The sequence below is a fragment of the Gobius niger genome, assembly GCF_951799975.1.
Source record: "Gobius niger genome assembly, chromosome: 11".
NCBI classification, from domain to species: Eukaryota; Metazoa; Chordata; class Actinopteri; order Gobiiformes; family Gobiidae; genus Gobius; species Gobius niger.
This window is the reverse complement of record NC_136862.1, coordinates 34,591,676-34,615,956: the sequence shown is the minus strand read 5'-3', so window position 1 is coordinate 34,615,956 and position 24,281 is coordinate 34,591,676. Positions and strand designations below refer to the sequence as shown.

Sequence of the window (24,281 nt, the reverse complement as noted above, 5' to 3'; positions counted from 1 at the left end):
GGTGAGAGGCCGGGGGTCAGAGGTCAGCGGGTTCAGAGACACCTCTACACTCGTCGTGTTTGTACAGTAACACGTGGAGCAAACAGAGCCTGGCCCCAAACCACAGCGGCTTTAGCTGGATTTGAACTCACTGATTGGGTCACTTCATTTGGTCGCTCCGATCAAACGAGTTCATGACTCTCATGCCATGTTTTGCACAGTGTTGCCATAGCGATGCCCCCCCCCCCCCATCAGTGGGTTGTTTTCACGTTTTACAGTGTGATGATGTCATTATCTCAGGTGGAGGGCAGGGACCAATATGGGTCGAAGACAGTTTTCAAGAAATCTCCAAAAGAAAATGCACAAAATGTTGTACCTCATCAGTGTTTGATTGTGATCGGATTCACAAACTCGCCGTATTATTTTTCTGGCAGAAAGGCCTTTCTACTGACCAACATCACGCTCATATTTCTGAATGCTGTCACCACTCTTGGATACCACATGTAAAAGTGGATCAGCACCCGAGGCATTTGTGTGTTTCAGATTTGGGCCCTAATACTGTAACACAACACATTTCAAACAGCAGGATTCATACTGACACTGAAGAGAGGCCTTCTCCACAGGGATGAGTTACAATACTGTCACTGTGAGAGTTATCATGTCACAATAAAGATGAGACAGTGAAATGTCCCTGGTGAAACCGTGTGTCCAGGTACGTGACTGACGCCACCGTCGCGCTCTTCGTGGCCGTCCTGCTGTTCGTGCTGCCCTCGGAGCCGCCCACTTACCTGTGCTTCTGGAGGACCGCCCCCTCAGGTAAACTCACCCGTCTGCTGAGGTGCCCAGTAACTATACTATTTTTGTTGAGAATGTATTACTTTGACTCCATGACTTCTGAAAGATGAATATATTGCTTTCCATTCTACTACATTTCACACAGTAGGACAGCAGGTGGCGCTGTGCAGATACAGTGCAGAGAGAGAAAAAGTACACCGTCTGGAATTTCTCACATTTCTGCCTAAAGACCAACAATCAAGAATTGTTGATTTGAATTAAGGTGTAAAAGGTTACAGAACCATCTGTAAAAGTCTTGATATTCATAAATCCACGGTTAGAAAATAGTCTGTAAATGGAGGCAGTTTGGCTTCACTGTTGCTTCACTTCCAAGGAGTGGCCGTCCTGTAAAGATGACTCTGAGAGCTCAGTGTAGAATACTTAATGAGGTAGAAAAGAACCCTAGAGTGTCACATAAAGACTTACAGAAACCACTGGCACAGGCCAACATCTCTGTTGACACGTCTACATAGGGCTGGGCGATGCTTTTTAAAACAAACTATGTGGAAAATGTTTTTTTCTGAGTTTTGTTTGCTAAAACAAAGTTCCCCCCAGTATGCTTCTCTCCCCTTCTCTCACGCTGGGCCATGCTACTGGTGCAGCATTTAACTCCGCCCCTTTCCCATGCGTCTCCATGAACAGCTGAAGCTCAACAGAGGATGGAGCTGCAACAAGACAATGACCCAAAGCACAAAAGCAAATCCACTTCAGAATGCTTTCAGAAGAATAAAATGTGTGTTCTGGAATGGCCCAGTCAAAGTCCTGACCTCACCCATTGAGATGCTGTGGCATGACCTCAGGAAAAGCATTCACACCAGACATCCCAGGAGTCTGCTGAACGGCAGCAGTTCTGTAAAGAGGAAGGTCCAAGATTCATCCTGATCGTTGTTCACGTCTAATCTGCAACTACAGGAAACGTTATCACTGCCACAGGAGGGTCAGCCAGATATTAAATCTAACGGTGTCATTATTCCACACCTTGTGAATGTTTACATGTTATGGCCAATAAAAACATGATAAAGTGTAAATGTTTGGGTGGTATTAGTTCAGGCAGACACTGTTTAATCATTCCTGTGATTTTGATGAAGATCAGACCACATTTAGTGACCCATTTAGACAGAAATGTGATCAATTCCAGACATGTACTTACCTCTGTATACTGTTAAAGGGGGGTATTATGCAAAATCGACTTTTTCAAGCTTTCCATCATGTTATTCTGTCATTCCCTCATTAAAAAGTGTTGCCTTGGCACATTCCCGTATTTCTGAGTAATCTGTAAAAACTCTGATGGCGGCCATTTTAGGGATAGGTTTGCCTGAGTCCTCCTAGGAACGCCCCCACCTCCTGGAGACGCCTCCGAGCTTTGGTCACCAGCCGAGTAACCAACCACTGCTCCTCAGCAGAACCCCCTCCCCACTGATGCCACAGACAGCGTGTGGAGGGGGCGTGTCTAAAGGCTCAGAGGTTCTTAAAGAGACAGAGGCCTATTTCAAGACATTCACTACAGCCATTTTGAGAGAGACATTTTATACAAGGCAGTTATTCTAATTTACTGCATTTACAGACCAACAGAAGGTTTGTCATCATTGTAGTGTGATATAGACTGGTGCTATGGGGCTGACAAAAGCAGAACACCCCCTCTTTAACACAGGCGCTGATCCCGTGGGTGCTGCGGGGCTGCAGGACATTGCCATCTTTGCACGTGTCAGTCTGACGGCGCACAGGCTCTCCTCTCTTTATGACAGATATTACAGAATTTGCTCCTCGATCAAACTTTGCCACTGTTCACGGATAGTGGTTTTACACCCTTGGGTCTAAAGCGGCTCTTGAGGTTCAGTACTTAGAGTGGACCCATTTAGCTCCAAAACGAGCTCATCCACATCTGAATTATAAGACTCTTTTGCCTGTATAAGCGCGTTTCCCGTGCGGCGGTTTTAACTCAATATTTATTGACTGGGTTCCGGAGCAGGACTATCACTATCACTTTGCACACCAACCACTCTTGCTTTCACCTAACCATGCCTCCAATTGCTCACCAGCCATTATACACCAAGCCAAGCCTCGTCATCTCAGTTTGTTTGAAACTGCCGACCACACCCTCCATCCCTTCATGTCTGTTCCATTTCAGCAATGATTCTAGAAGAGGGGGTCCTGAAGAGCCACAGTGTCGCCCAGTTTCACTCCACACTAGAACCTTGTGAATAAAGTCTGATTTTCACTTTGCTGTGGCGTGGTCCTTGCTAGTGAGTGGGTCAATATCGACCAGATTGTGTTTTTCTCCAAAATGTCTTTGCATACCCCTGGGCGTACGCATACCACAGTTTGTGAACCACTGGCCTAACTTGTATAGCCGCTGTTTTCTGCAAGTACACGAGCGCAGGGCGTTTCATTCGATTAAATCTACGTGCAGCTGCGCCATTTCGCTCCGTTCGTTTCGCTCCATAGGTCGAGCGCCGGGCTCCCAACCTCGAGACCCTTTTTTCATTTATTTTTTTGGACTGGGCACCCACTGGGAAGAAAATAAATCGCTGCCCATGACTGTTCACTGACTCACTATGCCCAGTGTAGTTATGTCCAAGTTTTACTCTTTTTTTAATTATTAAACAGTAGCACAGACTTTTTGTGATTGTATTTGGCAGCATTTGACATAGATTTTCCTCGTGTAAACACAATACAAACACAAACTGTGATTCTCGTTGACCAATTACATCTAATTTCAGGGAAATCCTCAATTTTTTTTAAATAAAAAGTGTGCTCAAAGCAGAGTTAACATCTGAATTCATTAAGTTTCATCACAGTATTGAATGTTCATAGTTTTGATTAAATCATAATCTTTAAGGTTTGACCTGTCACTAATCATATTTATGTACCCCTGACTGCTCCTGTGACGGTTCCTGTGCTCACCTGTGTTTTTGTCCAATCAGAGCCCTCGGTGTCCTCTGGCCCCGCCCCCGCTCTGCTCACCTGGCAGGTGACTCAGAAGAAGATGCCCTGGAACATTGTGCTGCTGCTGGGAGGAGGTTTCGCTCTGGCCAAAGGCAGCGAGGTATCTCCTATTTCTGTATCAGATGCCCTCCCGTCCTCTTATGTTGGATGCCCTCCCGTCCTCCTGTATAAAGGCTCATTTATGCTCCTATTTCATATGTAAATAAATCTGTGCGTTCCAAACTTACTGCCAGAGGGCGCTGGAAGTCCGTCAGACAATGCAAAAAACAAGACGAAAAATAGACACCCGCAATGTTTTTTTATCATATCATATCATCATATTTACTGAAGAAGACACAAGAAAATGAAATAAAGCAGTCATCATTGGTTTGCACATGTTCCTCCATGTCCTGATGTGTAGAACGAGCTCAGACCTGTTCACCACAACTGCCTCTAAAATCCTGCACTGTCACTGCAGTTACGCATAAGGCCTGAGGTGGCAGTAGTGAGAACAAAATGACCAACTTGCATCTAGTCTCTTTAACGGTGCGTCTCTCTGCAGGAGTCCGGTCTGTCGCGGTGGCTGGGGGAGCAGATGGCGCCACTGCAGATGATCCCGCCGTGGGCTGTGGCGATGCTCATCTGTCTCCTGGTCGCCACCTTTACCGAATGTGCCAGCAACGTCGCCACGGCAACGCTGTTCCTGCCCATCCTCGCCTCCATGGTAATGACTGATGGCCAGTGGCGGGCCTTCAGTAGCACATTATATTTCTTCTTCTGTGTTTGAAGTCCTTATTTACTGGTTTATGTGGTCGGGACAGTGCAAGTTAATGAACAAACATGGGTCTCATGCATGTAAATAAGCCACACCGGATTGTAGCCTTGAGCTAATTTCCATCCGCCGTTCCCCATGCGCACTCTCAAACATACTCTCATTCATCCTGGCCTATTGTACATGTTTTTAGTGGTACAGGAAAGCTGTGTTCTTCTGTGTTTGCAGTCCTTAGGTGTTTCTTCCATAGAACTAAAATGGAGAAGCAGCCTTGGATCCTGAATATGGACAGTTAGCAAAATAGCTTGTCTGGGAAACGTCAGAGTCTGTTTATCTGCTCAGTGCACAGTCCCAATCAAAAGTTTAAGACCAGGCAAAAAGGCAACAAAAAAAAAACATTTTGCATAACTGGATCTTGCCAATGTTCCAAGTAGATCTTCGATGTACAACAAGAAGAAATAGGAGTGAACCTTATATTGAAAACAGCAATTAAACTGAAGTAGTCTGTTTTGCAGCTGATCAAAAGTTTAGGAACACATGCCTTTAAAAGGCTAAATCTGTATTCACACTGTCATGACGTCCTCATGGCAAAGGCAAAAAAAACGTTCTCATTCTGAACGTGTTTGGGTTGTTAAGCTGCATAAGCAGGGCCTCTCGCAACACGCCATCGTTGCTGAGGTGGGACGCTGTAAGACAGTCATTTTGAATTTCTTAGAAGAACCTGAGGGTTGTGGAACAAAAAAGACTAGTGGAAGACCCAAAAAAATGTCACCAGCACTGAGCTGGAGGATAACACAGATTTGGACTTTAAAAGGCATGTGGTCCTAAACTTTTCATCAGCTACAAAAACAGACTATTTCAGTTTAATTGTAGTTTTTAATAAAATATCGTTCTTTCATCTCCCTTTTTTTCTTGTTGCATATTGAAGTTCTACTTGGAACCTTGTTAAGATGTTCTGTTGAAGTGCGCCTTTGTTGGTACTGGCTCAGATAGCTAACAGTGTTTCTGCAATTTTCTATGATGTATTTCTTCTTCTGTGCTTCTGTGAACCTGACATCCTGCGCTTATTGGGTCTAATAATCAGAGTCTGCAGAGCCCCTATTATTGAAGATCATCTGCACGTCCTCTTTACAAAACACTGTTTGGTGTCAGATTTTCAGGTTTTGGGTCAGGCACTCGCCAATATGATGCCTGCGGGTCGGCAAAGGTCATTTGCACCCCACCTATGTCACCTATGCCCAGGGCCGGCCTTGGATTCCTGAAATACAGTATGTGAGCTGTCCCCAAATGTCAGAACAGGCCTGGTCTGTCGTCCTTAGGTGTTTCTTCATCTGTGTTTGTAGGCCCAGTCCATGGCGCTGAACCCGCTGTACGTGATGATTCCCTGCACACTCAGCGCGTCCTTCGCCTTTATGCTGCCTGTGGCCACGCCCCCTAACGCCATCGTCTTCTCCTATGGCTACCTCAAGGTTTCCGACATGGTGAGTTCTGGTTCAGACCTGACTTAGTCATACACTGCGTTCCAAATTATTATGCAAATTGTATTTCAGTGTCAAAAAGGTGAAAAGAAATGTTTTTTCAATAAAACTCATGGATAGTATTGTGTCTCAGGGCTCTATGAATCACTGACATCAATCTATCTAAAATACTGTTATCACTGGGAGGTTTTTTCAACCACATTCACATGATCCTCTAACAGTTAAAGACTTGATCCGTCTGTATCTGGAAGTCCCACAGGATCTTGGCTCGGTCATTCTCGACCACCTTTGGAGGTGTTTCCCACTTTGACCTTGGGGTTTCCAGCCCATACTCTGCACAGATGTTCCTGTACACTATACCAGCCACTTGGTTATGGCGCTCAATGTAAGCTTACAGCCTGCAGTTATGTTCTTACACCCTGCAGCATCTTACACCCTGCAGTTCTGTAAAGCTGGATTGTCTCATTGGCCTCTTTGCACAGTCTACACCTGGGGTCTTGTCTGGTGTGGTAGATCTGGGCCTCTATTGCTCTGGAGCTCAAGGCCTGCTCCTGTGCAGCCATGATGAGCCTCTGTGCTGTCCTTTCGTCCGGCTCTGTCTAGCCATTGGTAGGATTTCTTGATATCCACCACTTCAGTTATGTTTCGGTGGTACCTGCCGTGTAGGGGCTTGTCCTCCCATGACAGGACCTCCAGCACATCATCTTCTGTTCCCCATTGTCTGAGACATTCACTGAGCACGTCATCTGTCGGAGCCTTGTCCTTGATGTACTTATGGATCTTGGATGTTTCATCCTGGATAGTGGCTCTCACACTCACTAGTCCTCGGCCTCCTTCCTTACAGCGAGCGTACAGTCTCAGGGTGCTGGTTTTGGGGTGAACCCTCCGTGCATGGTTAGGAGCTTTCGCGTCTTAACATCTGTGGTCTGTATCTCATCCTTTGGCAGCTTATTATTCCTGCAGGGGATCTGATTACTTTCAGGGCGTAGCTGTTTATGCTGCTTGTTGTTGGCCATTGGCTTCAAGGGTGGTTTTCCACAACCTCATCGAGTTTGCAATGAAGGCTCTTAGAGTCCGGTTGATGTTGTAGAGCTCCAGGCATTCAATGATCCAAGTATGTGGCATTGAGTCGTAGGCCTTCTTTTAATCAATCCAGGCAGTGCTCAGGTTAGTGTGTCGGGTTCTGCAGTCTCGAGCGACTGTTCTGTCTACCAGGAGCTGGTGTTTGGCACCTCTGGTATCTTTACCGATTCCCTTCTGAGCTGTGCTCATGTATTGATCCATGTGCCCGCTTATCTTAGCCGCTATGGTGCCGGACATGAGCTTCCACGTTGTGGAGAGGCAGGTTATTGGGACTGTACCCTTAACCATTCAGGGTGATTCCCATCTCTCAGCAGCTGGTTCATTTGTGCTGCCATTTGTGCTGTGAGTTTCTTAATCATGTCAGGGCCAGGTGCTGTCCAATTTTTCATACCTGAGGCTCTTTCTTGGACGTCTGCCACTGTGATGGTAACTAGATTCTGTTCAGGGAGGTTGCTGTGGTCCTCTCTCAGAGCCACCAGCCACTGTGCATCACTGTTGTGTGCTGCCTCCTTCTCCCATATGCCTTTCCAGTACTGTTCAGTTTCCAGCTTTGTTATTGTTTCCCACACTGAGCTTTCCCACACTGAGCTACTAGTTGTTTCGCCGTGAGTTTGGACTGTGGGTTTCGAAGTACCCATTTCTCCCACATCCTCTGCATGTAGCCCCTCTGACTAGGGTTACTGGAGTAGTAGCATTCCATCAGAGCCCTGTTCTCGCATCTCTCCCATTTCCGCCTTGTTCCAGTCGCCCATTTTACATCGAGGTGCTCTGGTTCCCCAGCACCTGACGCAGACCTTGTTTGGCCGGGCGACGTCTGAGCCGCATGTCATTCATTTCATTGTCTCTCATCATTGTATGAGGTAGGCAGTAGCGTGAAGGGTCTTGCCAAAGGACCCACATTGGCATACGGTGTGCAAGTCGGGTGACTTACCACTTGAGCTAGCCAGCTAGCCACTTCAACATCTGGAAAAAGGAACACGAGAAACTAGAGAAATTACCAGGGGCTCAGAGAAGAGCTGGAGAAAACCTGGAGGGTGAAGGCACTCGGGGCAGTGACCCCCAAACTGGAGGAGTGGCTCCAGCAGATCCCAGGAAATACATCAGACATCTCGGTCCAGAAAAGTGCAGTTCTAGGAACAGCAAAGATACTGCGCAGAACCCTCAAGCTCCCAGGCCGACGGTGGAGGACCCGAGCAGGAGGAAAAAGAGACCGCCCGGGGAGGGTTATATATATATATATATATATATATATATATATATATATACACTGCTCACAAAAACTTAGGGTACACTCAAAAAACACAATGTAACTCCAAGTCAGTCAAATTTCTGGGATATCAGACTGTCCAGTTAGGAAGCCACACTTATTGTGAATCAGTTTCACTTGGTGTTGTGGAAATTAAACAGACACAGGTGGAAATGAGAGGCAATTAGCAAGATCACTCCAAAAGAGGAATGGTTTTGCAGGTGGTGACCACAGACCATTTCCCTGTCTTCATCCTTTGCACCGTATTTTTGGAACACTTTTGCATTTGTCCAGTGTTCTCACCACTAGAGGCATCATGAGGAGCATCTACAACCCACTGAAGCTGCTCAGGGAGTGATGCTCATCCAAAATGGCACGTCCATTCGTGCTGTGGCAAGAAGGTTTGCTGTGTCTCCCAGCGCAGTGTCCAGAGCATGGAGGAGATACCAGGAGACAGGCCAGTACACCAGGAGACCTGGGGGGGGGGCGACCGAGGTCAACAACCCAGCAGCAGGACCGCTATCTGCTCATTTGTGCACGGAGAAACAGGAGAAGCACTGCCCGAGCCCTACAAAATGACCTCCAGAGGGCCACAAATGTGCATGTTGGTCCTCAAACGGTCAGAAACCGACTCCATGAGGGGGGTATGAGGGGGGTATGAGGGGGGTATGAGGGGGGTATGAGGGGGGTATGAGGGCGTTGGGCCGGTGCTTACTGCCCAACACCGTGCAGCCCGATGGGCATTTGCCCGAGAACACAGCGATTGGCAGATTGGCCAATGGTGCCCTGGGCTCTTCACGGATGAGAGCAGGTTCACCCTGAGCACATGTGACAGACGTGACAGAGTCTGGAGACGCCCTGGAGAACGTTCTGCTGCTGCAACATCATCCAGCATGACCGGTTTGGTGGTGGGTCAGTGATGGTCTGGGGAGGCATTTCATTGGAGGGCCACACAGCCCTCCATGTGCGAGCCAGAGGTTCCCTGACTGGCATTGGGGACCGGGATGAGATCCTCAGACCTATTGTAAGACCATATGCTGGTGCTGTGGGCCCTGGGTTCCTTCTGATGCCTGATAATGCCAGGCCACATGTGGCAAGAGTGTGTCAGCAGGTCCTGCATGATGAAGGTATTGATGTTCTGGACTGGCCTGCCCGTTCCCCAGACTTAAATCCAGTATCATGTCTCGGTCCATCCATCAACGCCACGTGGCACCACAGACTGTCCAGGAGCTGACTGATGCTCTAATCCAGGTCTGGGAGGAGATCCCTCAGGAGGACATCCGTGGTCTCATCAGGAGCATGCCCAGGCGTTGTAGGGAGTGCATTCAGGCATGTGGAGGCCACACACACTACTGAGGATGATACAGACTCGTTTGGAGGAATTTCTACAGAATTTGGATCAACCAGTGGCCTGATTTGTCACTTTGATTTTGACTATAATTTTGGATCCAGACCTCCAGGGGCTAAGAATTTGATTTCCATTTATCATTCTTATGTTATTTTGTTCTCAACACATTGCCCTACACTATGAATAAAGATTTTCATCCGAAAATCTAATTGATTGACATCTAGGATGTGTTTTTTGAGTGTGCCCTAAGCTTTTGTGAGCAGTGTATATATATATATATATATATATATATATATATATATATATACATATATATATATATATATATATTCCCAAAATGACAACAAGAAAAAATCAGGAGGGAAAAAAAGGAATATCGGCTACATACAATATTGAACCTATAAATCAGTGATATAAAAGTTGTAGAGGCAGGCCTAAATATAAAAATAGTTTTTGATGCTATCCTCGCCCCTTGAAAATAACACTGTTTGTGACCCTCATTTATATTCGGTTGATGGCACTGGAGGATGGCACTGGAGTGGTGATAAACAGGTTTATTCTTTCCTCAGGGGCACTTGGAGATGGCATGTGTTTACATTTCTAAAATCTGCTTTTCCTTTAGGCCCGTACAGGAGTGGTGATGAACATCATTGGGATCTGCTGCATCAATCTGGCCATAAACAGCTGGGGACAGGCTCTGTTCAGACTGGACACGTTCCCTGAGTGGGCAAATGCTACTGCTCCTGTTTAAAGTCCCACTACTGCAATTCTACCACTGTGACTACTACTACTGATGTATTTAAAACACTTCTGCTACAACTACTACTTTTTCACTGTTGCTGTGTTGTCTCTGGCAGGATATTGCTGGACAAAGAATTGCGTCTCACTACTACTACTACTACTACTACTACTACTACTACTACTACTACTACTACTACTACTACTACTACTACTACTACTACTACGACTACTACTGCTACTACTTCTACTTCTAATGCTGTCATAAGTTTGGTTGGACAGGACACTTTTCAGTAGATAGACAATAGGACAAGTACTACTAAAATTTCAATACTGGTATTACTGAGTACTACCATGGACGTAAATCATGTGTTACTAAATGATTCCTGACAAAAGTGTCAATAAACGACGAAGTCTCACCTAAGCCGACATAACCAAGTGCCAAGATCCTGTTGGACTTCCAGATGCTGACCGACAGAGTGGTGGTGGTGGACATGCAGCAGAGGAAAGTGGATGTGGAAAAAACATCAGAAGTGCAGTTTTATGATACATAAAAACTCCTACTTTGATCGGTGACCTGCTGTGTGAAGGACAGAGGTTATCGTATTATTTTTTAACCTTTTTAACCTTTTTTAACCTGTTTTTATTTGTTTTACTGCCAATAAGCTAAAAGATAAAACTAACTCACCATTAATAATAAATAAAATGCAGGATATTTGTGTTTTTGTGTTAAATGTAAATAAAGAATGTTATTAACATTTGATAAAAGACTAAAAGTAGTGTCTTTTGTAAAGGCCTTAGGACTTGTTCTGAGAGTAAATTAAATGTTCTAGAATATGTCTTGGTAATATAATTGTCCATCAATGTATTTTGGCTTTTTTCTTTGGCTTTGTTTATGTAAATGTTTTAGGAATAACGTGTGTGTGAAATGTGCAGACTTTTGTACATATGCTTCTAATGTTTCATTAAAAAAAGGAACAGGATTTTGTAGTCACTGTTTTTCTTTGAGAGATTTGAAAAAAGGTTTGATTTGTGAAGGCCTTGTCTGGATCATAGACTGTATATATAAATGGACAGCTTCTCCTCACTCGTCCCCGTTTACCATAATACTACGGTCGTGGGGGAATTCATGGTGGATTTACAGACTCCCCCTCCCCAGCTTTGACGAAGCATGCTCTGACTCGGCCCTTGTGTGACGTGTAGCTCACGCTGCTCCAATGCTAACAGTCTGACCCTCATTAAGTACGAGATTTCTGAAATTCTTCTTACGAAAACCAGCCTGGTTTCTTAAATTGTGACTAACGTTATCTCAGGAGGAAGCTCTAGCCTAGTCTAGTGTTGAAAAAATTGAAACCAGGTGTTAAAGTTGTTTTTAATGTCTAAGTGCAGTCTAAACTCCAATGCTTTTCAATGGGGAACTAGCGGTGATATGGAGGTACTACAGCAATGGCAGAGCAATGGCGGCCCCCAGTGTCGTGGTCATAAAGCAGAGCAGCCAGCGCCCATTGGTCTGGATGTTGCTTTGACTTGACTGAATTCTGTAAATCCAAATGAGTTTGATACACTGTGTTCCAAATTATTATGCAAATTGTATTTTTGTGTCAAAAAAGGTAAAAAAAAAAAAGAAACTCATGGATGGTATCGTGTCTCGGGCTCTTTGAATCACTGACATTAATCTCAGAGACCTGGGAGGATTAGTTTTCAGGTTAAGCCCAGTTAAGGGAAAAACTACTGAAAAAGGATGTTCCACTTTATTAAGCAGATCATCATTTTCAAGCAATATGGGAAAGAAAAAGGATCTCTCTGCTGATGAAAAGCGTGAAATAGTTGAATGCCTTGGTCTAGGTATGAAAACCTTAGATATTTCATGAAAGATTAAGCGTAATCATCGTACTGATAAGAGATTTGTGGATGATTCAGACACACTCAGGTTTGTGCAGATAAAGGCACAATGAGGACGGTTTCAGCCAGACAAACACATCAGATTAAGAGAACAGATGCTACAAAGCAGCATACAGGTGTTTGAAGCTGCTGGTGCCTCTGGAGTCTCCCAAACATGAAGGTGTAGGACCCTCCAGAGGCTGCAGTTGTGCATAAACCTTCTATCTGGCCTCCCCTAAACTGTTCATTGAAGCTGAAGCAGAAACGGCTGCAGTGGCTCAGAAATACATGAGACTCATTTTCAAACAATCTTGTTCACTGATGAGGCCGTGTAGCCCTGGATGGTCAGATGGATGGAGTAGTGGATGGTTGGTGAATGGCCACAATGTCCCAACAAGGCTGTGACGTCAGTAAGGAGGGGGCGGAGTCATGTTTTGGGACAGAATCATGGTGAGAGAGCTGGTCGGCCCCTTTAGGCCCTTTTAGGCTCCCTGAAGGTGTGAAAATGACCTTTGAAAAATATGTGGAGTTTCTGACTGACCACTGTCTTCTATGCTACAAAAAGAAGAGCCGTGTTTTCCCGAACAAAATCCTCTTCATGCAGGACAACGCACCATGTCCTGCTGTAAAGAAAACCTCTGCATCACTGGCTGCTATGGGCATAAAAGGAGAGAAACTCATGATGTGGACCCCCTCCTCCCCTGACTTCAACCCTATTGAGAACCTTTGGAGCTTCAACAAAAAAAAAACTTCTATGAGGGTGGGAGGCAGTTTTCATCCAAACAAATCCAAACAAATCCAAGCAGAAACTGTCCAAAAACTCACAAGTTTAATTTATTTAAGAATTTTGAAGCTGCTTCACACAAGGGCTCCTATGGTAAAATATAACTTGACCTGTTAAGATATTTTTGATTGAAATAGCTTTTGATTTCAGTAAATATGACCTCCTAATGCTGCAAATTCAACAAATGACCATTTTCAGTTAATTACAAGCTTTAAAGTGTATTAAAACGATGAGTTGCATAATCATTTGGAACAGTGGATTTTGAGATATTTACTATATTTATTTTTGAAAAAAATAGTGTTATCACTGGGAGATTTTTTCAACCATATTTAAATGATCCTCTACCAGTTAAAGACTTGAAAATGATGCTGACGCTCATTTGAGTTGACAATTTAGAAATTCTTAAAAAAATGTCATTTGCATAATAGATAGGCGGGTGCTTTTAGATTAACCGAATTCCTTCTCCGGTTCAAAGTCTGTACCTGAGCATCACAAGATTACAAACTTTACTTACTTTGACTTGACACGCGCACACGCACACGCACACGCACATGCACACGCACACGCACACGCTCCGACAGTAGTCTGTGTTTGAATATAGTTTATAAAAATTGCCAAGCAGGCAAGGCAAAGCCTTCATAAAACTCTGGACTCAGATCTGGATGCGTGATTGTATTGTCGTAGCAGTTCGCAGAGCGTGTTGCGTTACCATAAGTGCAGTTGCAGCTTGGGCCTGTAGAGGCAGTGTTGTAAAAAGAGGCACACTGTCTGCTGAAATGGTACAGCCGCTAATAATAAACTCTTGAGGTCTCGTTGAGATGATTGGCTTGTATCATAACCATTGAATAAAGATTGTATTATAATTAACTAAATAAGCAACTTAAATAAGTAACTATTAAAATACATTTTGTCCTGAAGACATGAAGCCCCTCTTATTGGAAAATAAATCGGTCTCTTTTGAATCATAGTGATGTAAAACAAGAAATAGGCGACTAATCTAACTTTGCTGGCATAAGGCTCAGGAAGAGGTTTTGTTTGTGAAAAATTGGAAGCTTTTAAAGTCTGAAATAGGTGAGAGCCATTAGAGTGGCCCATCATAGGACTGCTCTTTACTCTTGATATATATTTTTCCCTGAAGTCCAATTAAAAAAAAAATTGCTCATGTTAAAATGCACTCTAAACATCAGAGGCGGGCACTACTCAGTTACATTTACTCAAGCACATGTATTTGAGTAACTTTTTAAAGAAATTGTACTTCTTAGAGTAGTTTCATCATATGTTACTTCATGGAGTAAAATTATAATGGAGTATCTGTGTTTTACTGGAGTAAAAATAATTGTTACCTTTTCTACTGTGAGAAAATATTTAAGCGGCAAATACTTAATGTTGATCAACAGATGTAGATCTCGTGCACTTCATTCTTAAAAGCTGGGGTTTACCCTAACCCTATTTGACTTATTTTCATATTCGCCAAATCCTTTATTGCTGTAAAGTGAAAATAATTGAATGTATCTGATTTATTCTTCTGCTTGGCTGATGTTGACACTTGGTTGGCTGCGTGAAAAGTAGATAGGCTGGGTACACCTGCTCTAGAATGACTTAGTTTCTTTGTATTTTCTCCTGTTTTCTTGGAATTTTCTTTGTAAATAACATGATTTCCACATGATTTAATGTTTTCTTTCACACAATTTATGGAGTCATTGAAAATAAATCAGAGTTTTTTTTCCGCTCAAACAGTTGCTCACAGCAAAATGGTAAATGGTCTAATGGTCTGATATATAGCACTCAGGAAAGGAACCAGTCACCCATTCATACACAGACACTGGAGGCGAAGTATCTTGCCCAAGGACACAACATCAGAGCTGGGATTCCAACCCTAGACCTTCCCATTATAAGATGACCTGCTCTACCAAAACTGTGGCCCCTGGCTGTGCTCAAGTAACATCTCCAACTTCTCCAAGTACTTTTTTACTTTTACATGGGTAATTATTTAGGTCATTCCTTTTTACTTGAGTGAAATGATTATTCTTATTGAGTAAATGTATTGTGTGAAATAATTCATAAAACAGCTCCAGACATTTGCCTTTCTATTTATTCCTACTTTTTATCTATTTTTTTGCGGTGCGACGGCCCCCTCTGCTGTCCTCAAAATTGAACAGCGGCTGCCGTAAAGCGCTGCAAACTGTCACAAACCCTGACCATCGTCAAACATGGCTGCTCGGCGCTGCGGTCCCCGGTTGTAAAGGCTGTAAACTGCGACCGAAATCTTCACAAAACTCCCCATAAATCCACGTTTCCGTTCTGCCTCTTAGACTTTGTCCTACTCTTGATTTAGCCTCTGCTGTGGCCAGTTTAGCTCGGTTGTCGCCATGGAAACGGGTGAGTTCTTACGGCGGATAAAGCTAAAGCTAAAGCTAAAGCTAGTTAGCACGGTCGGCGCTGTTGTTTTGTGTTGTTAGAAGTAAATAAAACCGATTGTGATATGGGATAGGGCTATTTTTGAAATTGCTTATAGTGCGTAATGGACGGCATGCAGTACAATTTGTTACACAATCATAGTTTTAGCTTTCAGACCAAGAAAAGCATGGGAGAAAGAGAGATAAAGCTAACTTACACAGAGTTCCGGATTGTGTCGGGCAAACAGCTGAGCTTTCTGAGAATCCTGGCACATTCCAAAATAAGTAATAAATAAGTTAATGGAGTTTTAAAATGTAATATATGGTTCACATTGACACTGACTTTGCAGATGGATACATTTAGCAGTAGCAGTGTTGTTTTTAGCTTACACAGGGTTGGCATAAAAACAAAACAAAAAAACATTGGAAGTCATTGGATGTAATTTCGTGAAATTAAAGCCTTAAAGGAGCTATCCTTGATTTGTTTAATTTTTGTATTGGAATAAAATTAGTTTTGTCCTTTAGTTTCTGATAAAAGCAGACATTTATCCAAAAAACACAGTTTTTTTAAGCCTTTAAACAGCCATAAGATGTCAGGCTCGTAGGCATTTTTTACAGTGACAGTTTTCCTCCTGAAAGTTGTAAAACCTGGTTCAAACTCGAATTTTGATGTTGTAAATGCATTAGGAAAGTTTGAGATGAGTCTGGACCAGGAAATGGCTTTTTGAAATTTGAGTGACCGTTTCTTTGTACAATCAGGTGTAGCTCCTTTAAATATAATGATTATAATTCTTTTAAAGGATATGTCCTGTAAAAGCATTATATTTCAGATTGACCTGTTTCGATTCACAATTTTCCTATATTTTGTATCTTTGTTACTCAATTTCAACCAAAATATGTATCAACAGCAAAATATATACTTAACAAAAATGAAACAAAATCAAGCATGAAAACGCAACAAAAAAATCATCAATAAGTGACCAAAAGAGTGAGGGGAAAGTGCAGAAAAAAGTGACAAAAACAGGCAAAAATGAGATGAAAAAGAAAGAGAAAAAAGTGACGACCGTGTAGGTAAGTTTTGCTGTTCTTAGCTTTCAAATGAGACCTATGGATTTTTGTAAAGCTGAACTGGGGAAAATACACTCTGTTTAGGCGGGGGTAAGAGGTAAATCTGCTGGTATTCTTGGCGGTACTTCATTCAGTACATTCTGGCTAAAAGAAAAAAAAGTCAAGGCAAAAAGCCTTTTGCAGTAACATTATCACAGTCACGTGAACCTCAGTGTGTCTGCAGCTCTACTGTCAGCCATTGAATCTAGTTTAGAAAATAACATTGCTCAGTTAGTTTCTCGTCCCAAGTTGATCAAGAAAACAAACACATTCGCTGACGTAGTTTTGCTGAAATGTTCTGTCAGTTTTGCTCCATGGCTCACACTCCCTTCATTTCTTGTTTTCTGCAATTGTTACAGGTCTTTTGAAATGTAGATTTGTTTACAAAATTGGACCTGTGCTTTAAAATGGCCTTAACCTCTTAACCCCCACCTGAACCACATTTTCTACAGTTTGGCATTATCCAAATCTGTATCAAAGTATCGAAACAGCGACAAAAAACTGATGATACAAAAGTGACAAACAAGCATCAAAAACTGTGACAAAAGAATAAAAACAAAAGAAAACAAAGTGACAAAAAAGCCACAAAAGACCAACCAAAAAGTAATAAAATTGCAATAAAAATGTGACAAAAGAGTGACGACAGTGTGACAAAAAAGCAATGAAAAAAGTGACGAAGGAAAAAGATCCATGAAGCACGACTGGAGACAGTGGAGCTTTACTTAAACCCAGGAACTAATGTTCGTGTGTGTTCAACTATTCTACAGTTACGTTAAATCTGTAACATCCGTCCTTGGTTAGCATACCGAGGGAGTTAGCACTAGCTCCACACTGCCTATCGGGGGAAAAAACACTAAAAAACTTTGAGATGGCTGATATTGAAATGTTGTTTATTTCCCCACAGAGGAACAGGCCAGGAACCGTTTCCAGGCCGAGCTGGAGTTTATTCAGTGTTTGGCGAATCCGAACTACCTCAACTGTGAGTACATTGTTAGTTTATTCATCTTTTTCTCTGATTCCATTCCCGGTAATTCCAAGGCTGGTTTCAAACAGTCTGACACCACTACCAGCCTTTCCTCAACTAAACTCAGAATGAACTTGTAAGGAAATGACTTAGCTCGTTAGAGTAGACACAACTAATCGACAACTATAACTACAACAAAAATTACAACTTGTATTCCTGATTTTCTCTTTAAAGTTAGCGTATATGTAATGTACATTTTAGGGCTGGACGATGCGGCAGAAAGAATGAAGATATTGATCAATCTCTTAGAGGTTGACTGAATATGGGTCTTTCTAAGGCTGATTTGTTTGGATTATTATTGACAAATGGCAATATGCTTGGCCGATATTTTTGACCGGTATTTTCGACCGATTTTTCCAAATGTTTTCACAGGTGATCCTGTAAAAACATAAATTCCTGTTCCCCTGAGGCTGAGGAAGGACTCGCTTTAAAGACTGCGCTGTTTTCAATGCATAAAATGGGTTCGGTCCCGGAGATACCGGCTTTTATCGGCACTAGATAGCCGATATTGCACAATCCCCAAATATCGCCTTGATATGACCTCTAATCTCTATTTTTGATTCGATATTTCTCATAATAAAAATAAAGACATGCAGTGGATTCAGGAACCTAGACGAATCTTTTATACAAACCTGAGCTCAAACAGTAACAAATGCTTTCCTCCAATTTCATGTTTCCATTCAAAACGAGGAAGAATTATCAGTAATTCTGACAGTTCTACAGTCCCATGACGATTATTATTGAGATTGGCCAAAGTAGAGATTGCGATTTTAATTACATTTTGATGAATTGCCCAGCTCTGGTAAATTTCATAAAGAAGTGCCTGTGTGGCGTCTCATCCATTCAGAAAGCAGAGTTGGCACCAAGAGCCTAATGCAGACATTCACTTTTAGTTTCCTCCATCAACAACAAAAAAACAAGAAATATCATACACCTTTCACAACGAAACGATTCATTGATTCATGGTAGAAATGAGAAAATGGTTTTATTATCAAGCTAGGAACCAAAAGAAAAGGATGTTTCAATACCATGTAGATAGGTAGGTACCCAGCTCTTTACAGACAGTGTTTTCTGCTTCCTGATTGGATGAGACACAGACATGGTTGCCAACTATTTCTATAATGGACTAGTTGTCAATGAATGGATTAGTTGAGGCCGAGTGTCTGCCTTATGTGCAGCAGCCTTAACCATTAGACCAGTGGTTTTCAGTTTGGGGCCTGTAATCATTGCACTCTTGGATCATTTCCGTTGGTTTGTTTTCCAGTTCTGGCTCAGAGGGGGTACCTGAGGGAGCGGCCCTTCATTAACTACCTGAAGTACCTGTTGTACTGGAAGGAGCCCGACTACGCCAAGTTCCTCAAGTAGGTTCTAGTTCCTGATTGAGAGAGTCCAGCACTTTGGTACGGCTAGGGATTAGGGTTGTGCCGATGGACGATGTCATCGTCCATCGGCGATGGATGAGCAACATCACGATGGAGAGCCACCATCGTGATGCCACGCCCCCTCCTGTCAAAAACACGCACTGGTCTTCTGTAGGCCTTGTAAACCTACAAACTTTGCAGGGATTGCACTGTAAATTAAATCACGGATGTAACTAATATGCGCGCTAGCGTCAGTAGCCTGCCAGAAGCCACGATGTGTTAGCCGTAATTATTAACGTAAAGACGCAGCTGCTCTGTTTCTGACGCGCGGAGCTCTCTCTCTCTCTCTCTCTCTCTGCAGTTCAGAGTTTAACAGCGCGTGGTTTTGTTTTGCTTTGCTGCGTATTGAAACTTAAACCGTTTTAAAATGACAAGATGGCGCTCACATCGGAGCTAGCTGAGCGCGTGGACTATTCTCACGAAGGACCGAGAGAGGAAAGAGAGAGAGGAGAGAAAGAGGCGGTGCAGGAGTTAAGAGGTTACGAGCTCACGGACCGGGTGGCGCGTGGAGCGGCTTCAAAAACGTAAGCTACGATGCAAACTTCTAAATATTGTCCCGTTCACCCACTGTTTCTTAAACATTACGTTAAAATTGAGCAAATGCAAATAATAAGCTCCGATTTACATTTGTATTAGTGTGATAAGAGCCTTGGTATTGAGGAGTTCACGCTCTGAATAAGTCGTTCTCCTCTCAGACTTTACGCACAAGTTTTAACACATTTCTTTTGCAAAAGTCGTGTCCGTGACTCTGTTCAAATCATGTTTAGTTTAGATCCATTTATCCTGCAATCTCACATTTTCCTAGCATACATAGTATGCAGCATATATATAGGCTATGTAAATGTCTTTAAAAAAAATGCTTATAATGAGAAATGGACGATATCATCGTCCATCACGATGGTTCACTGTAAACATCGTCAACGGCCAATTAAGGGGACATCGCCCAACCTTACTAGGGATGTCATGATTCTACAGTTTTGAGTTACGATTATTCAGTCTTAACCCGCCTTAACACATTTTCTCCAGTTCAGCTAAAATCTTTTCAACTGTTTACAGCCCATAGTTCAGAGTAACGACAAAACTCATCTCCCCCTGGTTGTTACTTTTTTGTCACGTTTTGGTCGAGTTTTTTTTTCACTAAATAACCAAAAACACATCGACATTCGGCGAGTTTTGTGGTTTATAATCCTGTTTGAATATCATATAGAACCAATAATAACCCCGTTTCCTGAATGTTCTGTCTAGAAACGTAGCTGATGCCGACTCACACAGGTACAGCGGTGAGTCTGGATTCCACCTGAACCCAGAACTTTTTCTTCAGTTTGGCTTTACCCAAGTCTAAAGGTTTCTTGGAAAAAGTGTAAAAATAGTAACAAAAATGGGACGAAAACGGGGATGAAAATGCAACAAAAGAGCGGGGGGAAAAAGTGATGAAAATGTGGCAAATGTGTGATGAAAATTCAACCAAAAAATCCACAAACTAGTAACATAAAAGTGACAAAAAAGCAACGAAAATGCACTAGAAAGTGTTTCGATGAGTTTTATAGGTCTTAGCTTTGAAATAAGGCATTATACAGGCCTATTCACCTTATTACGCCCCCCCCTCCCACTCCCCCCCCCTTTTGGCGGCACGGTAGCGCAGCGGTTAGTGCTCTCGCTTCACAGCTAGAAGGTCCGGGTTCGATTCCCACCAGGGACGGGGCCTTTCTGTGTGGAGTTTGCATGTTCTCCCCGTGTCTGCGTAGGTTTCCTCCGGGCACTCCGGTTTCCCCTACCACTAAAAACATGCACAATAGGCCAGGATGAATGATGTGAGTGAATTAGAGGTTAGATTTTTGGCCCGAGCCCGAGCCCGGCCCGAGCCCGACGCTCATGCGGGAAATCTCGGCCCGGCCCGGCCCGAATGTCGGGTCGGGTCGGGCTCAAGTTTTTTTTTTTTTTTTCCTTTTTTTAATTAATGTCATTATTATCTCTAATAAAAATCTATGCAATAGGCGGAGTCTATTGGATACAAAATGTGGCAATACGCAATATAAAATAGAGGAGTCCGGGAGGGAGGTGGTGCAGGTGCGGGGGGCGGGCGCAGCATGGTCAGGCTGTGATACCGGCGCCACACAGAGAACATCACTCTTCACTCTTTCTCTCAGGACAGCGTTTCATTAACAGTGGATATATAAGCAGTTTGGTTCCTGTTACTGCGTAAAAAGTAGCTTTTGTAGAGCGCGATGTTTATGAAACATGAAGGAGGAGGAGAGAGAGAGACGGAAAAGAGGAGACAAGACACATTGAGCTGCTCCGCGCCGCGTGCTGCGTGCACGTATGCCGTGCGCGTAGCCGCGTACCTCGCAAACATGGTGCTGCTGTGCAGATGCACCTATCTGAGCCTTAAATAAATAATTATGTACGTCGGGTTTGTTTCGGGTTCGGGCTGACAATTCACGTTAATTGCTCGGGCTCGGTCGGGTCGGGCTTATAACCGCGGGCTCGGGTCGGGTCGGGCTTGATTTTTTGGGCCCGATCTAATCTCTAGAGTGAATGTATAGTGGTTGGCGCAGACGTGTGTAGTCGCGAAAGCGCCTCTGACAGTCTCCCCCAGGGGAAACTGAAGCTACAAACGTAGTTTACACCACCGAGTGTGGAGTGAATGTACAATTGTCTCATGTAAAGCGCTTTGTGACCATGTCTGTGAAAGGCGCTGTATAAATAAAAATCTTCTTCTTCAGTCCTGGTCTAACTCCTCTCTCTGTCTCTCAGGTACCCTCACTGGTTTAGTCCTGCCTCAGTCCTGGTCTAACTCCTCTCTCTGTCTCTCAGGTACCCTCACTGGTTTAGTCCTGCTTCAGTCCTGGTCTAACTCCTCTCTCTGTCTCTCAGGTACCCTCACTGGTTTAGTCCTGGTCTAACTCCTCTCTGTCTCTCAGGTACCCTCACTGGTTTAGTCCTGCCTCAGTCCTGGTCTAACTCCTCTCTGTCTCTCAGGTACCCTCACTGGTTTAGTCCTGCCTCAGTCCTGGTCTAACTCCTCTCTCTGTCTCTCAGGTACCCTCACTGGTTTAGTCCTGCCTCAGTCCTGGTCTAACTCCTCTCTGTCTCTCAGGTACCCTCACTGGTTTAGTCCTGCCTCAGTCCTGGTCTAACTCCTCTCTGTCTCTCAGGTACCCTCACTGGTTTAGTCCTGCCTCAGTCCTGGTCTAACTCCTCTCTCTGTCTCTCAGGTACCCTCACTGGTTTAGTCCTGCTTCAGTCCTGGTCTAACTCCTCTCTCTGTCTCTCAGGTACCCTCACTGCTTGCACATGTTGGAGCTGCTTCAGTACGAACACTTCAGGAAGGAGCTGGTCAACGCTCAGTGCGCCAAATTCATCGACGAGCAGCAGCTCCTTCACTGGCAGCACTACTCCCGTAAGAGGACCCGACTGCAGCAGGCTTTAGCCGAGCAGGCGCCGCAGCAGCAGCCGGCGCAGCAGCACGGCAGCGCAGTCACCAAATGAGACGCACCAACAGCAATGGGACGGTAGTTCATTTGCCCTGACAGCGGAGCTGGACTTTGTCCTTTTTGGGCGGATCCACGTGAAACAAAAATGGCACAGAGACACTAACCATAATTTGGAAATGTTATTTAACAAACATCACAAAAAAGGTCAAACTAACAAACACTTGCTCAAATTTGTAGCCTATAATTGTGTTAACTATGTTTTAACAAACCTCACGGGTAATTTATCAAGGCAAGTGCTAAATAGCGGGTGCAAGCTGAAAAATACAAAAGGCTATTCTCTTGGGATGTTGCACTGAATTTACCATTATTATTGCCTCTATTGCAGTGTCAGAACCCCAGATCTGATAAGTAGTCAAGACTTTGCTGCTGATCCACTGTAGTGCGTGCTACTTAGTAAATGACCCCCCAAGTGTAATATTTCATCTGCACTTTAAGTGCTTCCTCAAGACTAGGGCAGGGTACTGTTAAACAATACCAGTCTGGTATTGGAAAAGAGGGTTTGGTTCTACTGATGTCAAAGAAATGAAAGCATGGGAAGCAGGTAAAAAACAAACTTTAGATCCAAGTTTTGGTGCTGTTGGTCCAGGGACAGCATTAAAGGATTAAAGGATATAGACATTTTTGGGGGGGGCAAAATCTTCCACACATCATTGTTCTGTTTTCTGGTTCTAGAGGACAAATATTTCAGAGTAGGTATCGTATGTTGTTCGGGTATCGGTATAGAAATCCAAGTATTGTTAAATCACCAGTATCGAAGAAAATGTAACGGTACCCAGCCCTAGACCCAAATATGTCTTTTCTCGAATGCTCCTGGATGTGAACTAAAGTAATCTGTAATCGGGTGCTTTTTGTTCAGTCGTATCTCAAAACATGAGGAAGCCACGTGTAACGAGAGAACCAAGAGCGGCTGAAAGACACACGTGTTTGTTTATTGTTTATTTGTGGTTGGAATGGCCGTTTAAAGGATGTGTCTTGGAGTACCTGTGACATGAGGATCTTTGTGAATAAAATGTCCCTTTTTTATTTCATTTACTTTTTGTATTGTTTAAAAAAAAAAAAGGTTGATACAAGAATAAAAGGGCTGGTTTACGTTATGTAATGAGTCTGTTCACCTCTCAACCCCGCCTGAACCAAGTGCATTTCTCCAGTTTGTCTTTACCCAAATCTAAGAGCAAATCTAAGAGATCTTGAGAAAAGCAACAAAATGGTGACAAAAAATTGACGAAAACAAGGATTTTCATCCTTGTTTTGACATATTGACACAAAAGTGACAAAAATATGTGAAGAAAAAAGTTAAATGTTTTCATTGCATTTTTTTAGCTTTCAGATGAGACATTGGACTGGACTATAGGCTGTAATGTTTTAGATTTGGGTAAAGTTGAACTGGAGAAAGTGCTCGGTCAAGAGGTTAATGGGCTCAGATATCTGGTAATGTGGGGAATGGGAGGGCTCTGGAGCCAAGGCTATGACGTGTTCTGACTCCTCATCTGTGATTTGAACTCCTCATGTTTTCCTTTGTGGAGCTGCTGCCTGGAGACCGCTGCACTCGCTAAAATCTTTACTTCTAAAAAGAAACAAAAATCTGTCATATTTGGAGAAACTGGAGTCTTACACCCTGCTTGTTTGCATCGGCACCATTTGAAAACCCTCATTATGTTTTCGAGTAGGTAGCAGGTTTTCTAATAAAGTACGACTTGGATCATCAACTACATTTTTTGGGTGAAAATGTACAGATGGTTGCTGGTTCTAGTTTTGTGTTGGTATTGTCTGT

General features: G+C 43.4%; 2 protein-coding genes across 2 annotated transcripts in view; both read left to right on the top strand.

Moving 5' to 3' along the window:
• Positions 1–10,765, top strand: part of LOC306970370 (Na(+)/citrate cotransporter-like) — a 36,197-nt gene extending 25,432 nt beyond the window's left edge. Inside the window, exons 9-13 of the mRNA XM_079566329.1 lie at positions 692–795; positions 3,738–3,859; positions 4,301–4,462; positions 5,854–5,991; positions 10,288–10,765. Coding sequence (XP_079422455.1) covers positions 692–795; positions 3,738–3,859; positions 4,301–4,462; positions 5,854–5,991; positions 10,288–10,416 — 655 coding nt within the window. The 3' untranslated portion in view covers positions 10,417–10,765. The remainder of the gene's footprint in view (positions 1–691; positions 796–3,737; positions 3,860–4,300; positions 4,463–5,853; positions 5,992–10,287) is intronic.
• Positions 10,766–15,275: 4,510 nt separating this feature from the next.
• med31 (mediator complex subunit 31) lies at positions 15,276–22,803 on the top strand. Its single transcript, XM_079566230.1, has 4 exons — positions 15,276–15,447; positions 17,476–17,550; positions 18,860–18,956; positions 22,292–22,803. The coding sequence occupies exons 1-4, from the start codon at positions 15,438–15,440 to the stop codon at positions 22,503–22,505; spliced, it is 396 nt and encodes a 131-aa protein (XP_079422356.1). The 5' UTR covers positions 15,276–15,437; the 3' UTR covers positions 22,506–22,803.
• Positions 22,804–24,281: the final 1,478 nt, after the last annotated feature.